The sequence below is a fragment of the Charadrius vociferus genome, unplaced genomic scaffold (genome assembly GCF_000708025.1).
Source record: "Charadrius vociferus isolate BGI_N301 unplaced genomic scaffold, ASM70802v2 scaffold281, whole genome shotgun sequence".
Lineage (NCBI taxonomy): Eukaryota > Metazoa > Chordata > Aves > Charadriiformes > Charadriidae > Charadrius > Charadrius vociferus.
This window is the reverse complement of record NW_009646633.1, coordinates 1095142-1112315: the sequence shown is the minus strand read 5'-3', so window position 1 is coordinate 1112315 and position 17174 is coordinate 1095142. Positions and strand designations below refer to the sequence as shown.

At 37.1% G+C, this 17174-nt stretch overlaps 1 protein-coding gene across 1 annotated transcript in view; it reads right to left on the bottom strand.

Annotated features, from left to right (window-relative positions):
• Positions 1-16961, bottom strand: part of FOXK2 (forkhead box K2) — a 66790-nt gene extending 49829 nt beyond the window's left edge. The window contains exons 1-3 of the mRNA XM_009888748.1: positions 16765-16961; positions 16551-16676; positions 16132-16257 (exon numbers count right to left, since the gene is read on the bottom strand). Of these exons, the coding sequence (XP_009887050.1) occupies positions 16132-16257; positions 16551-16676; positions 16765-16961 (449 nt within the window). The remainder of the gene's footprint in view (positions 1-16131; positions 16258-16550; positions 16677-16764) is intronic.
• Positions 16962-17174: the final 213 nt, after the last annotated feature.

Sequence of the window (17174 nt, the reverse complement as noted above, 5' to 3'; positions counted from 1 at the left end):
GGGGCCCCCGCGTTCCCGGCGCCGCCCCAGTGTCTCCTAGTGAGGGAAAAACGGATCCGGGCAAAGCTGAGGTAGAAGTATAAAGCAGCTCTAAATCTCGACACCACAAAAGGATTTTTAGAAGCCGCCGCAGCATTACGTTAACTCGAAATGCAAAACCCCCATTACTTTGCAGTTCGGCCTTGCGTGACTATCATCTTGGCCAAATAAATAGCTAATTAATCTTCACGATTCACGTTTAAAATAGGACCTGATGGTTCAAAAACATTCTTAATGTTTTGTTACTGACTTGTAAACAACGGAGTTCGACCACTATGAAGCCTTGCAGCATTGTCAGAGAAACAACCTTAAAGTTGGCAATAATTGCTGTATTTAATGCTGGTCATTAGTTACTGCTACTATGACCCTGTTTAATCACAATTCTACTGTAATAATTTTCTTCAAGTTAATTTGCCATTTTTTGCCATTGTACGTTCATCCTCTTTGTTTGATCAAGAGATGTACAACAGTTTTAAGTAAACACTGAGAAGTACCTGCTAGAACATACCTGAGACCAAATTGACAACAGAGTAGGTCAGTCCTGCAACATCACTGTGGAAAGCATCTTAGTGGCTTTTTAACTCTTTGAGAGCTCAGATATAGAGTATTTTCTGTGCATACGCAGCTGTATGTATTTGGACAAAATGATGTAACCTTCCACAAAAACTAAGAGAAGCTGGCCCTCCCCTGTTAGAGGAATGGCCCCACTAGAACACATCAAGTCCATTCACCACGATAGAATTTCCACTCTTCCTTAATTTTGAGCTGAATTCTTTTTCAGTCTCCTTTTAGCACTCCCATGTCACATACCTTATGATACGGTATCACAAACAAACTAAACCTTGGGGGAAAAAAAAAAAAAGGCAGCAGATTAAGCTGCCAAGGTCCAGCTTATCTGGAAGAGATGTTTCAGGCATCCGAAGGAGGTAACTGCAACAGTACCGCTATGATACGTGGCAGGTGCAAGTTCTACAAAAATAGCAATAGAAGTTGTAGTTTGGTTGGCAGAAAAAAGCAGACAAGTGGGAGTGGGGAGTGTAAGATAGGGTAGGCAAATGAGTAAATGATAAAATGATTTACATTAATCAAAACTAGACAGGAATTATAGAAATGTGAATAAGCTAAGCAAAACAGATAACCCAAGGCTAATTAAAACCAATACCAAATGTAAACTAATAAGCATCAATAAGAAAAGCATATTTTAAAATACTCTTTTCATGACCGAGCATTCTAATTTAGATTTGTCATTTCAGGAGGAGAGAAATTAAGCTTTTGTCAAAACCAGTTTGGTTTTGGTTTAGTTATGTTTGTTTTTAAAATTGATGCCATTCCCTCAGCCAACAGAAAGCCAAAAAGAAAAGAACAGTGAAAAACAGAGACATTTTTCTTTATGTCTGTCTTCTCTGAAATACTTCTTACTCAGTCCAAAAGGATAACTACAGAACTAAACAAAGTTCAGAGCAGAGTTACTGAGATGATGAGGTATGAAAACACTATTACATGAAGGTTAAGGAATTGCAATTGTTTTCAGTAGAGAAGAGACAAATGGTATTGAAATAATAGAAGAAGGCACCAGCACAGTGAGAACAACCTCATGTCCCATAAACAGATATTTCTATCTTATTCCTATAAGAAAGAAAATGGGATGAATTCAAAACACACAAAGAAAGATCCTATACGGAATATAACAGCAGTATTTTTCATATCCATATAAAGTATTTAGCATTATTATTTTTGTGTAGCCAAAGCCTGAAAAACTTAAAATAGTAAATTTTCCATCCCTATTAGAAGTCCTGCAATACAAGGACCACCTCTTTTCTCTGTTTATACAAAACTTAGCAAGAATTGGTCTTCCCACAATTAAATTTGTAACACTGACATAAGATGAAGCTGCTTGCAAATCTTTCTTCTGAATACAGAAACAAGATACTGAAGTACATATGCCTTGGGTCTGGCCCAATAGATTTTCCTATGTTCCTAATAAATCTCAAAATATTCAGAATGGTTGTTGTATTTAATGGCTTTATCAGTGAAACTTACTTAAGTTTACACCTAATCTTCAGAACATAAAGCATGTAAGGATTTGATAGATGGGATAAAGTCACACTATGAACTTTTTCTGGGCAGAGGAACATTTGAAAAGTTTATTCTTGTAAACCAATTTCTCTGTGGGCAGCCAGAGAAAGAAAACAGATCTACGGAAATCTGGATGTGGTGGAACTAATTATTTTCTCCCAAACTGGATGATGAAAATAAAACTAAAAGACTACGTAAGTGATCTGAACAACAAAGAGCACTTTAAAATAATTTAGAAAAAAAAAAAATGCAAACAAATGCTGTGCTGGACTGGTTATGTTTGAGTCCTGTGCAAATCATGAAGTGTTGAAGCAACCACCAAAAGGGGTGAAAGAACTACAAGCATTTCTGACAGGACAGACAGGAGTCTTTTCGAGATTCAGAGTCATCTTAACATGTCTGGCAATACATGAAGGACAGCACAGACTGGTCTGAGACTACCTTTAAAAAAAAAAAAAAAGTTGTCCAAATATAAAAACCAAAACAAAACAATGAAAACCAATTTACATCTACTACAAATAGAAACAAATGTTGAGGCAGAAGGATTTCACTTACTTCTAAATTCTCACCTGGGTCATGCATAGTAACCACTCTAAAGGTCAGTCCCTCAGGGAAGAACAGAACAACACATGAGGAAAATGGTTCCCTTCTGTGGATATTCAGAATACCAACACAGTGTCCCCGAAATATCAAGATGAGGAGCAGAAAAATGAAGATGAGTCTCAGCAGTCAGAGAGACCACTACGGAATGTGTGCTAGACAACAGCCAGCAAACAAGTCTGTGATCAGAAAGCCACTGATGCTCAGAGATAGTAATTACTGACAGGTGACCAACAGACAGAGGAATAAATCCCTCCTGAGGACTCAAGTTCTTCAAAGCTCATCTTCTACTCTACCTCAATTTATTTTGCTAACTGAATTAGTCTGTGGTTAATTTGAGATGATACTCTTCTATTTGCATTTCATTCTCAGAAAAGGAATGATGCAACAGACTATATTCACATCAGCAAATAAACAACCCCCCTCATGACTAGGATCTGAAGTTTCTGACCGGTGTTCTTGAATGGCATTTTTTACACAGCATTTTGTGAGGCAGCCCTGTTGCCAACAGGAACTGCCTGTTTGGGTCATAACAAAACTGAACAGAAGAATGTGAATCAATTTACTTGTAATTTTGACAAACTTCAGTTAGTGACATACAATTCTTCATTGCTTATTACTGAGTAAGATGCAAAGATGGGTCAAGGAAAAATGGACACGTTGCTCAGAAAAAAAAAAAAAACAATAGAAGAAAAAAGTTTTCTCAGCAGAAGTCATGGAAAGCTACCATGTACAGAAGCATTTCTATACATGTAATATATACACACATAAAAAATAAAGCTTTTCTGAGGATGGACTAAAGCACTAGATAAAGAAATGTAACATGCATCAGCTACATAGCATAGCACATACCGTAGCATCAGCTATGGGACTTTCTGGTCTTATCATAAGCTGTTTATGCAACCTGAAACTTGCTGAGTACAAAAGCTTTGCACTTTACTACTGAAAATACAAGATGCTAATATAGCAACCATGAAACCTAAATATGGTGAAAAAAAAGAAATCTACCCCTTTTCTAACGGGATCCTTAGATATAAACAAAAAGTAAAAACGGTGAGTAGAAGTAGAGTTGAAATATTAGTAGGTTGCAACTAAAGTATACATATTTCCTTTCCTCCCTAGGGCACAAACTTAAAATTTAAATCCGTTAACTTTCACACATCACCATTAATATTTCTAATTCAAAATATTTTTGCAAAACACTTCTCCCCTTAAGAATATTAATTTTAGAACATGTGTATAATCAGAACTGCTATACAAATCCTACACTGCAGACTGCTTTCATTTCCTTGTGGTTGGTCAGTGCTGGTAGATGACTGGAAAAGTTCAATTAATACAAAGCTAGCAACTCAATGGTTTAATTAGTGTGTTGGCAGGCTCCATGGATTCAACTGAATTTTTAACTTTCTACTAATCAGTTTCAAGTGTCTATTTGTATTTTCCCCCATCACATCCCTAATGGCACTTTTAATTCAAAATGCCTTTATTTTGCTTAATAAAGCTTTTTATTTTTTTTCCCCTCCCCAGAAAACACTTAGTAAGAAGCTATTTGCAGGAATCAAACGGATTACTGATGTAAGCACAGTTATGCAAACTGACCTGTGACAGGTAACTCAATGCATTTACTTTGTCATATACCATTACAGACCCCTCCAGTAATGATTTTATTTGCCAGTTTGGGGTCAGTGATGGTCTTCCTGTCTGACTGACCTTTGGGCAGGGGGGAGTTCGGTGTGTCTTACTTCCTCTAGCTTTTAATAGAAATGTTGATCAATATAAAACCATCTTTTTTAATTTCAAAGGGGGGAACTTTGGTCCACTCTCAGGTTGAGCAAGCTTTGAAGGCAGCATTATGAATTTTGTGTTAGTATGACAGTACACGTCAGTACTGCATTTGGTAACATAATACCTCAGAGGCTTTTTAAATCTCTTCTGCTAACAGCCTCTATACAACCAAAGCATGTTTCTGTAACATTACAGGATTTATACATTCTCTTTCTTTCATTTCTATTTTGATTAAACAAAAAAGCAAACAAAGCCAGATAAGAACACGCTTCCTGTAATTAACACCAGTAACAGCTTTCAATTACTTCTACAGATACTGTTTTCCATTCAAAGGTTTTCAGCTTTTTCTGGAAATCAGACATCTGTGATTCTGCCCATCCTAAACCTTAAAGTGTACATGTAGCTGAAAGTCTCCACTGATTTTCTTCCTTTGTAAGAAAAGACTGAAAGGCGATTATTTCCAATAGAAGAGTTACAGCAATTCCCAAGGCAGGGTTTTAGTACACAGTAGAGGAAGAAAAAAAATGTACCACAATACAGATGCATACAGTGTACTATTCATCACCCAGAAACTGTAATTGAATAAAACAAGATTAGAATGGAGGTATGCAGGAGAGGAGAAAGAATCACTGGACATCCAAAACAGGAACACATTTGTATCTATTTCTTTTTCCCCTCCAATTCCCAATACAGAATTTCAAATAGAAAACTTACTCTCTTGGAGAACTCATGGTTTCACTACACCATTAAGTGCATCAACACCACATTGCATTCTGGATTTTACCTTTGCCATTTTACACAAACAAAAAGATCTGATATCAAGAAGCAATCAGAATTTGAAATAAGCGAATTTAAAACATCTACTAAATATCCTCACGAACTCCCTCCTCACCCCCCCTTCCAGTTTGGTTTGGGGTTTGGGTTTTGAGGTTGGTTTTTTTGTTTGTTTGGTTTGGTTTGTTTGGTTTTTTTAGGAAGGGATGAGGCAAAGTGGGCAAATGAAGAAAAAAGTTCTTAAAAACAGCATTCTGGAAGCTCACAAATTTAAGTTAAACCATTTAACCCTATTTCTAATGCTCAATAGGTTTTTAATTTGTCACTTGAAGTAGGTATTATCTGCCTAGAATCCCAACATAATTTGACAGTAGTTTAAGGAACTGGAACAGTGTTTTCCTCAATGCTTTTATGAATGACTATGAGGTTAAAAGGTATTTCATGTCACAGATAAATATTTAGCCAACAGTTCAATAGCAAGCTCGCAATGGCAGTGTCATTTCCTGTGCTTGCCACTAGCTCCCATCCCTACAGCACCTCCCATCGTGCCAGCACATGTTTGTGTGACTAAGCGACAATCCAGATTAAGGAAATGACAGGAATGAAGAAAAATGACACCACCATTTTGCGGGTGAATTTTTGTAGCCAGATGAGTACCCGTACTCAGTTTACCATGCGGACTCAAAGTGCTGTGCTGTCAGAGGGAGAGGCCATGGCGAGACCAGGATAAACGCAAGGGGAGCACGGCAGCTGCCTTAGCCCTGCTGCTGAAACGCCAGCCCCAGCCTCCCCTCACAAACACCCGTCAGACTCCCCCGTGTTCCCCTTACCCTGAACAGGCAGCCTTGAATACGTGTACAATCTTGGTATGAAAAGCTTACAGGAACACTATGCACATTCACTAAAGCGGTTTTAGACTTTGATTAGGGATCATCTGGCCACGGCTTTTGGAAGCTATCTTAAAAAAATACCTTATTCCTGTATGTATGTTTGCACCAAACTCATCAATCTTGAAATAAAGCTATGCAAATTTTATCTTATGATCAGACTTTTAAGAAATGCTGATTTAGGACTACTTTAGATATAGATCAACAACAGCTACATGAATTACAGGAACAGTTATGTTTTCTACACATGCGTAAAAACACCCCTGCTGCTACCTCCACAGCTGTCTTAACGCATATCTAAGTTCACAACCAAAGTGCAATCTGTTGAGGCGTTTCTGCTCAAATCTTGTCCAAGCTCATAGTTGTGAGACCACACTAACATACTGAATCAGGATGTTAAGACAAGAAATATTTTCACCTATGAGAATCATCTACTGCAACCTGTACTTTCATCTGTCTTTTTGGAAAAGGAAAGACAGGTCATTGGTATATATTAAATATGTTGCACTCTTATTATCCACAAGTAGTTTTATCTCATTTGTGATTAAAAACAGCACAAAAAGTATCAGAGCTGCTCTGTACAGGTTCAGTTTAAGTCATCCCAGATCAACTGCTGAATCACAAGATAAACACTACTGTACTATACTCAAAGCCAGGTTGAGTTTATCATATGACGGATTTTTATAAACTACAATAAAATCCTACTACAATAGGATTTTATTTTTTGCTACCAAAGGTAGCACCTCCTGTCTTAGCATTACAGAACATTTTCATTTGAAAAATAGGTCAGTTCAAGAACTGGTTTTAAATTATTGTTTAAACAAAGCTTACAAATACAGGTAAAATTCTTCTGCTGGAATATCTTCTAATGTCTGCAACAAGGCTGACCATCCAAGAACAAGCATATATGATAGGAAAGAAATTTGCAAAAAGAACCATGAAGTGTAAGAAAAATTGATTTAAAAGCACTGGAAGGTTTTCCAGTGGTTTAAACACCATTCAGCCTTTGCTCTCTCCTCTGCTCTTCCCTCCTCTGATCTGCCCTGGAACAACACAAATGGCTTTGCAGGGTGCAGACATCTGTCAAGAATAACAGATTTGCAGGCGATGCTGGTTGCTCAAACACACATGGATTAGTTGGCAACTTACGACACAAAGGGAAGTCTTGATAATGATGCATGTTAAACTGGGTCTGTCAAAAGGCATTTTAAGAAAATTGCAGCCATCATGTACTACAGAAGAGCTTCTCCGCTCTGGTTTAGTTCCAAACTCTAAACTTAACCCATCCCTTGAGCTGGTTGAGGTTCCTCCTATCTGAGGATTTCACAGATAGCTCAAAGATATTTTACTACTGAGGGTGGAGATAAAGAACGGGAAAACACACTAGCTTCAGGAAGGTAGAATGGCCTACCTTGAAAAACAGTTACTTCTTTAGTTAGCTTTAAAATATCTAAAACCCCTTTTTCTAGCAAAAGATACACCTAGACTGTTTTTCACTTAAGCTGTTAAAAGCCAGAGAACCAATGTAACTAAAATCAAACTTAACTTTTTAAGTAGCATCGGATCTCCATGGGAGATACCCTGATTTTTCAATGTCTTTACCTACTGCATATTCAGAGCATGTTCACCGACGTTTTTTTGCTAATATAAACACAAGCTGATTGCAAACACCAAACATAATAATCATATAAGAAAGCACACTTAACACATGATCTCACTTCAGACCATATCCTCCCTTAAAGCCAGAGAAAGTAAGGTCTTTGTGAGACATCTTAAAATGTTCTCCACATGCACACACATTTATTTAGAAGAAAGCTATTAAAATCAGTAATTGGCTGTAGTTGTATAATTTAGGTGTCCACATAAATATATTTTAAGCATTTCCATACCATCAAGTAACATACTTTAAAAAACATGAATCAGGACTTTGACTACTACAATAATAGTAAAAAAATAAAAATGGAACACAGTAATGCAAGATGAATCTTACATTCTGGATCCTATTAACAACATTTAATTACATAATTAAACAACATTTCAAAATTCTATAAAATACTTGGAGATTATCAAAACTCAGCTAGCCAAGGCCCCAGGTAACCTGATGCAAACCCAAAGTCAGCCTTGCTTTGAGCAGAAGGATGGATGAGATGACCTTCAGAGGTCCCTTCCAATCCATGTTAGTTTATGATTTTATAAAATAAAATGGAGTGTGTGTGTATACACATACATACACTCAAACACACTTGCCCTCTTTCTTTCTAGATACCCTAGCCAGTCCAGAGATAAAACTACACTGAACACTGCATGTAAAGCAAGATTACCACCATCACTGAGTGGCAGACTGATTTTGATACCTTAAATATGCATCAGTTTTACATTTATACGCAAGTACAGAATAAAGTATTGCTTTATGACCTATGTGAGGTGGCAAAGATGTAAGACTTCTCACACTTCTCAGCTCTATTTGATCTCAGAAGCGTCCAATTTATCTGTCGAATCCTCAGCTTCATGAAAACACAATCCTCACTACCCAGAGCTTTGATTCCTGTAGTGGTGAGGAATCTCTCTGGAATTACAAAGAGATGAAGTATTAATTGCTTCTGCTGAGACATCAGAAAATAGAGGAAGAAGGCTTGTCCTGAGACAGGTAACCACTCAAACCACAAAAAAGGTTCAGGTTCACCATTCCTCTCTAACCCACATTTCATTTACACATCTCAAACTGAAACTCCACTACTCCTACCTTCAGAATTCCTCCTTTGATGCGTTTTCCCTTCTGCCATCCACTGATCAGTATTTTCAGCAGTGACTCATGAGAATGTGCTCAGCATGATACATTGTGGAAACTCATTCAGGATGTTCAGAAGCCCAAAAGACATGTCACTTACAACAGACACGGGACATGACAATTTCTTGAAAAAGTAATGATAAGTATCATCACACTTATGATAACATTCCATATGATTAAATCTTTCTTACAGGCAAGCAAACATGTCTTGTAACAATTACATTTGGAACTTACTCCTTTTTTTTACCACAAGATAAAAAAGAGGAAAGAGAAGCGACTTGAACAAGCTGATCTACTAAGCCTGAAGAATTCAGAATAAAACCAGATTCCTACATCCCTGTTATATTCTTAAGTAATGTGTCTTAAATAATTCTGCTGCTTCCTAAGCTTTTGACTGTATGTAAGCTTTATAGACAAGCATTCCAAATAAGAAAAAAGCTGAAGAATTAAACAGCCATTCTAAACGGTAAGAAAATAGGGCATTGAAACACCATTTTCTACAGTAACCTCCTCCAGTCTCTCACCTCAGTTCTAACTCCCCCCAAGTGGTGTCTGTGATGATCTACAAAACTACTTATTTCACAAAGATAGCCGCAAAAACTGTTTTAAATAATTTTTTTCTCACATTTTGTAGTTTTGTTGCTACAAAAGCAAATCACAATATCGAACAGATCACCTTTCCCCAAACAAAACATATGAAGTTTTCATGTAACACTGTTAATTGAGCTAAGAGCACAATGATAATTATTGTGATTTTAGAAAATTACTTCGTGTAAAGGCAAAATAGTGGAATACGAAGTTAGTAGTATGAAAACTGGTGCATTGTAACTAATGTTCTTTAGTTGATAGTTTGAAATTTAAGTTCCCACACAGAACCTGCCCTTATTTGGATGGAAGTTTCCCAGTTTACATACTTAATACTCACATTTCAAAAGATTTGACAGATCCACAGTTCTAAGGACACCAACTGGGACAGTAAAGACACAATACAAACACAAAACAAACAAACAAACAGTTCATTGTTTTTACAGCCACTGTTTGCCTTTCACTATAAACCCATATAGAAAATTTTCTCATTTTCACATTATTTAGGTCAGAACCTATACTCAGTATTGCCAAGAACCCAACTATTTTGCTTAGAGTAATTCTTCTACGTGTATATTCTTATAATTGGAACAATACTGTAAACAATTTTCATATATTTAGTTCTGACATTTGAACATATTCAAGTTCAGCAATTCCTATATGTGCTCAAAAACGTACTCAGCTGTTTTTACAAAAGCATAGCCATTGCTCGTCACATTCTCGTTTCAAAATCATCACCATTCACTATTCTGCAAAATTTACTGGAAAATACTACTGACAATATTCTGCTCTACAGAAGTCAGATATTCAAAAGCATGTGTTAACCACCCAAAAACGTGTCATCCATGCATATTGTAATATTACAGAAGGAAATTTTAAGAAGTCCACTTTTCTCTTGACTTTTCTTCAGCATGAAGAACTATTCTAATGGGAGGTTTTGGGCGAAACACATTAGTATAGGCTGAATCATACAATCTTCAAGTACTATGCACCCAAATAATCATGCTAGAGTAATTTCATGTACCGGGCACACCTCAAAATACCAAGCATTTGCAGTATTAGTCTACTTCCACAAGAATAAGTCATTAAATAATATAAATATTTTTAGTGTGCATTTATAAAGGCACAAGAACTAGGCTGAATAGGCTGATGGTGCTCAAATGCCACAGAGGGGCAGAGCTCCTTACTGAAATAAGCTGCTGTAGTGGCAGATTCTTCTGCTGATCTTGTAGACTTTGGAGGAAAAATTTAACTGACTATATTGAAGGTAGAGTCCTCTTCCCGTTCCACTGTGATGCCACAGACAATAGAGAATCAGAGAGCGCTGAAAGACACTTCACTGAGAACTAGTCTCACTAGTCATACTTTTTCTGTGAGCCAAACTGAGTCATTGACATGAATGACTGCTTGGTAGTCAAAGAAAATTTTTGAAAGGTACAGAGCAGAGAGAACACAGTCAGACATGGGAAGTGGTGTTTTCACTTTGAGAAAGCTTCAACAAATTATCTTCTCCAATAAAAAAAAAAGCTTCCCTGTGCTACATTTGGCAAAAGATACATTGTTAAAAACACTGAATTTTTATTCTTCAAAAGCAACAAAATAATATTTAAGAGCAGTAGGTTCTTATAGCAGGTGAAGTGAAATACCTCATTAAAAAAACTGAATGTTCAGTGTAATGACCTAATTAGGGGAATTCCTCCACAGATAGAGGCTGTTCTAATGTAAGTTGATGGGAAAACCCAGCTGGCTTGAATACTGTAAGATCAAGACCTAAATGCTTATGAAAGTGTGCGGTTAAAAAAAAAAAAAAAAAGCATCAGAAGACTGGGAGTTTCTGTCCTTCTGACAAACATATATTGAATACAATCATACTAATTTCACAGTTTCTCAGTTAAAAACTTTCCAGGATTACTCATACTTAGTAACTACAAAACAAATTCAGAACTGCCAACGCTATTCTGTTGAACTTCAGTTATTGAAAGTACTCCACACTTATTTCATCTTTGTTAAGAGAAGAAAATAATTAAGAGGCATCATTAATCATCTTAGGTAGTATCAAAAGCCAAAGCAAGAGACCAAATTATTCAGTAATGAAATACATTTAGATAAACAACATGGTATCTGATCTTGATTACTCATTTTTTAGAAGGTACGAACACAACATACTATATGGTCCAGTGTTTTTACCCATTATTTTAAAGTGCATCAATAACCTGCAAGAATACCTTCCAGTATGTGGGATATGTTAAATATGTTCCCTAAGAAAAAGCATTCCAACAAACGCATTCAGGATGGAAGCATGCTCGATGCTGCAACTGCTACTAAAATGTTGTTTTTATTTTAGCCCTTTGAGTTTTAAATAAAATGTGAGGAACTTTTTCATTAATACAACCTACAGAAAGTTAATAAATTCTGAATAAGCTTGAGCAATACCCATTAGCATTTTGGCTTGTTGTTTCTTGTTGCCCTTCCGAGAACTACATACAGACTCTCTCAGTGAAATAATCCACTCCACACACTTTATTCATGTTAACATAACACAATAAAACTTCAGGTAATTTAGTTTAATGCACTGTTCAACAAGTAACATGGGATTTCATACTACAACTTACAGTAATTCTTTATAGTTTACAATACCCTCACAGCAAAAATCAAAATGGAACAAAAACTGTCCCCATATTGTTATGCAAGAGCTTGATTTTCTTCTTGCTGGTCACCCTGAAAAGTAACACAATGACAACAGTTACAACGTGACATTGAAATATCTAAGTAGGAAGTATGTTTGCATTCTTTCACACAGTATGTCTAGACAAGAACATTCCCCTAATACAATCTTCTAACTTTGAAATAATAGAAAATATTACAGTAATTCCATTTGTGCTTTTGTATGCGTAATACATATAATCAGACCAACATCTTCTGTTTTTATGATATTTATACATAGGTTTCACTACAGTGAAATACAGCTCAACATTTAGCACTACAATAAAGTGAATTATTTAATTAAGTGTCTTAGACTAACCACTCAATCTTAATTTTTTCTGTAAGGAAAAGCAGTGTTACACATTCACTTTCAAGTTACATTAGTGAAGTAACCACAGATTTTGGTTTGTCAGGGGGATGGGAGTGTGTGTGCGTGTGGTTGTTTTTTTAATTAAAAACAAACTGTGAACGCTAAAGATCAAAAACAATACATGCAGAGCCTTTTAGTTCAATTAAGAATTGTTATTTTATACTTTGGCCCGACTTAGTCTGAATGCAGGCTATTCAAAACAAAGCATCAAAAATCAATTTGTTGGTAGAGCACAAGAAGCTGTCCTACTATGCAGGTGATCTTTCCCCCCCCCTTTTTCTTTCCAATGTGATTTAAGTTTTACTTTCCTGCTTCCTAAGAAACTCCTGAGCTGTACACACTAGTGTCATAGTAAGTCTTCAGCATTAACAGTGTGCTGGACATTTTCTCAAGATTGTTTATTTTCTTTCCAAGTTAGGGAATTACACTTTACAACTGCCTTGTCTGGACAGTAATCGTACAACTTTTCAGACAACAGATCAGTTAGGATAAAGAGAAGTTTGGCAATACAGACTCTTGCAAGATCCCACAATTGTGAGAAAAGTTATACAGCAAAAATTGTTATACAAGGACTTCCTACTACCATTTTAGGAGAGACAGGAACTGAAGCGGAAGCCTACCTTCAAATTAGGGGCTTCCCAACCGATCCTTTACTACTGACTGACACCAACTCATCTGACAGGTTTCAGTCTTCCTCCCCAAACTGCTGTGACACTTTTGAGTATTTATTTTGTACTTGTATTCTGTTTCATTTCTTAGCAAATCAAGGCAAAAAATGATACATTCCATAATCAAATCCCAGGAAAGTCAGTTCTATCATGAGAATCTGTCTCATTAATAAAGGTCCAGGTAAAGGAGTTTTTGAATCTCTTATCACTCAAATATTGCGGAAGTAAAAGAACCCCAAATCCCCCAAAGCTTCCTCAAAAAACCCTATTCAACTACTTTGACTCATCATTCTTCAATTTTAATGTCAGAGTAAATAACAAACATTAAAGAAAAAGCAGTAAGTTGTTTATTATCTGCTTTGACAGTTTTGCACTTGTTACATCTAAGCCAGAAAAATAATCTGAATCTAGCTTGGTTAGTATTCTAAATGTTAAAGTTGGAAGTTAATAACAGAAGAAGCAGTAGAGAAGAACTGAATGTATTCAGGAACCTAACTGGATGGGGTTCCGTAACACTTCCCTTTGGCTATGCCCTGCTAATACTACTTCGAATCAGATTTCCATACACCCTTTTTTTCCTGTGTTATTTCAACATTCCAACTTTTCACAAAAGCCAGAACTCCAAAAACCATACCATTTCACCTGGCAAGAATCCTGAAATCCCTGCTACTTGACTCCCTCACTGTTTCTCCATCAGCTTCATTCTCTACAACAACAGCTACCTCTGAAAGCTAACATCAGCAGGCAAGACTCCATAAACACCACAAAACCCAAACATTAAAGCTATTGATGAAGCAGGTGTGTTTAAGTGTTCTTGCTCCATTCTCTCTGATATTTCCAGTTCCTCAACAGTTAGTGTTTAGCCAACCTTAAACTAAACTAGATAGTAAAAGGCTTAGAATACAACAGGTGCTTTATGACTATTAATTCAGAATTTATTAATAAAGCTTCTTCAACAAGACCTTGTTCTTTTCCTGGCCCTTATATAGCAGCATAGAATGAAAATATGTACTCTGTAAGGCCCAAAACAATAACAGCAACAGGAAAAAATGACACCCAAATGCCTGGAAAGCAGGAAATACCTGCCTTCATCTCCACCCTTCAATAGGAAGTGCAGTACCACACCTTTAAAAACAAGAAGAAAAAAAAAAGTATACATTAACATAACCACTGTTCCTTTCCAAATGAAAACCACTATTGTCTACAACATTAAGAATTTTGCCCACCCATCTAAAAACACTGAGTTAGTAATTGAATGTAGCCTTACTTTTAAGACCCAAGTTCAGCTACCAACATCACCTTAGGTACATCACTTGACCACTGTATGGATATCCCACAGCTAGTAAGAATCCCTCAATAACATCATTGCTCTATCTCACCGCTATACTGTGCATGCAAAACAAACCCAGAAGCATTACCAGTGATGTGGCATTCACACACTGAAACACAAACCAATTGTTTTCCTCATAGAGAGGCTATACAACTACTCCTGGTTGGTGAATATCCCCTAGAATAACACAGAGTGCCCTAGGAAGTCTGTCCCATAACAGTTGTCTTATTTTTTAATCTCTTTATTCTTAGACAACTGTAATTTCTTTACTTTATACAATTACCACTGCATACACACCTGATAATTTGTCTAGCATCTTCGCATAGATATCATGAGACTGTAACAAAGCATCATATACCTTACCTTTTCGGGTAACAAAGTTTTTCTCAAAACTACCAAACAACTTTTCACAATATTTCTCACATCTCAGCAGGCTGAAATAAGCAATCAGTTAAGAACAAACCCTGTCTCACCTGTATCAAATTAGTCCCAGGAATTCAATTACTGCTGCAATCCAAACTAAAGTTATATTGCCAGAGAAAAATGATATTTTGAAGAATGTACTTGAATTTGTCAGCTTCATCAGCACTGGCATTTATTTTCTCCTGACCTAGCTTCCAAGAATTCTTCTGTGCCACAGAATTGCTTTCAGAACCCCAACTTGTTCACCTACTAAAATCAAAAGTAAGAATAATTAGGAAAGTCACAAGCAAAAACACAGTGGAAAACGAGATTCAGACAAACATGCTACATGCGTTACATACTTCACCATATTAGCGAGGGGTTTGGACACACCATGCAATGCCAATGTAATGTCCTAGGTTCTCAGTGGCCCCCTGCACACATTAAAAGATACATTTTTTTAAAGGTCAGATAACGAAGACACGGACAAAATTACAATTACTCAGTAACATTGTTGTGGATAATTGAAACCTAAATAAAGAGTAATGGACAAGCATACCTATTTGAGGCTCCTCTGATCTCAACTGTGAATGCCTCAGTTATTGATGACACTGCAGTAAAAGAAATCAGCAGTCGACTGATGGTGTGGTTGCCTCGTTGAGTGTGGCACTATTTTTAGATAGGTTAACACATCACTTTGTATGTAACATCACTCAGTCAACAATGAAACAGTTTTCTTTTGAGAAAGGTTAAAGCACGCGCAATTGCACTCATCTGGAGACTATACTACCGTAAAAATCTAACTGCTTACTAAAGTGGCTAGGATACATATAAAGTACTGGCTATTGATCCACTCATGAATATTGTGCACAATTAAGGAAGGCAGTCACTGAACAAGCAGGTTTGCTGCATGTACTCTTAAGAGTCTTACAACTGTTCCAAAACCTCTCTCAGATTCTTGCCTCAGAAAGACTGGACCAACCAGTATGTATCAAGATGTTTTTCGATAACGAATCAGAGCATGAATGACATGAGTTTCTAATAAACAAAACTAAAAGTGATAATAAAATCAATGCAAAATATTTTCAAATGCAAAACATGCAAAAAACCATAGTTTCACTAACGTGTCATCTGTCTCCGTTGACAAGCTGCCATGTGGCACCTCTCTCTCTTCTTTCACAGTTACAATCCTCACATCTCCAAGCTCGGAACAAGCGGATTCTTTAGGCAACTGGTCATCATTGTCATACCTGCAAATACAACCCAAATCGTTAACTGAAAGATTTCTTCTGCAAAAAAAACTTTTGTTTCTATTTCATCTAGACTATTATGTGCTCAGCGATACAAACAACAAAACAAATATATCAGCTATTTTACAAAGGATATAAAAAAATCTTCCATTTTAGTAAAATTAGCTGTATGCTTTCCTCTTTCTTATATAACTTCCACCCCACTTTTTTAAGATGTCAGCTACAGTCTTTTAAGTACTATTAAGAAAAACATTGCATCTGCCTTTCCCACATGAAGACAGTACACTACTAACGTTCCATCAGCTGCTATTAAAGAAGTGCTGCCTGACAAAGCTCTTTGTTCTTTCACAGTAATTCTTCTCACACCCTCGGGGAGGGAACAGATTGGAGCTTTTGACAGTGGGTCATAGCTGTCATACCTAGAAAGAAGATACACAGTTGGCATTAGCACCAAGAATTATTCACTTGGCATTAGTAAACAGAGCAGCATTGTGTCAGTCTACTCACAAGTCCAGTAAAAACCCCGCGACTTCTGCATCATTTCTGAAATCCAACTTTTCTTTAAGTGTCAACCATCGGTCAATATGATTTCCCACATAAATCCTTGTTTTCCCCCTTCTCCTATCCAGACTTTGCTTTCTCTTTTTCTTTTCCAGAAACGACAGCACGGGGGGCCTTCCACATCTCTTTGCCGGGAGCGACATCGTAAGCCTAGAAATAACGGGCAGACTACTGAGCGAGGCGCAGCCCAGCGCCAACAGACTATACCTCGGCCTTCTGAATCGCCACAGCAGAAACCGACTGCCGAACGCCCCGGGGGGAACAACCCGAACGCCACAAACGGGAGCGGCTCAGGGCAGACGCGACACCGGCCGACACCCCCTACCCCGGGGCAGCCCCCCCCCCGCCCGGAACCG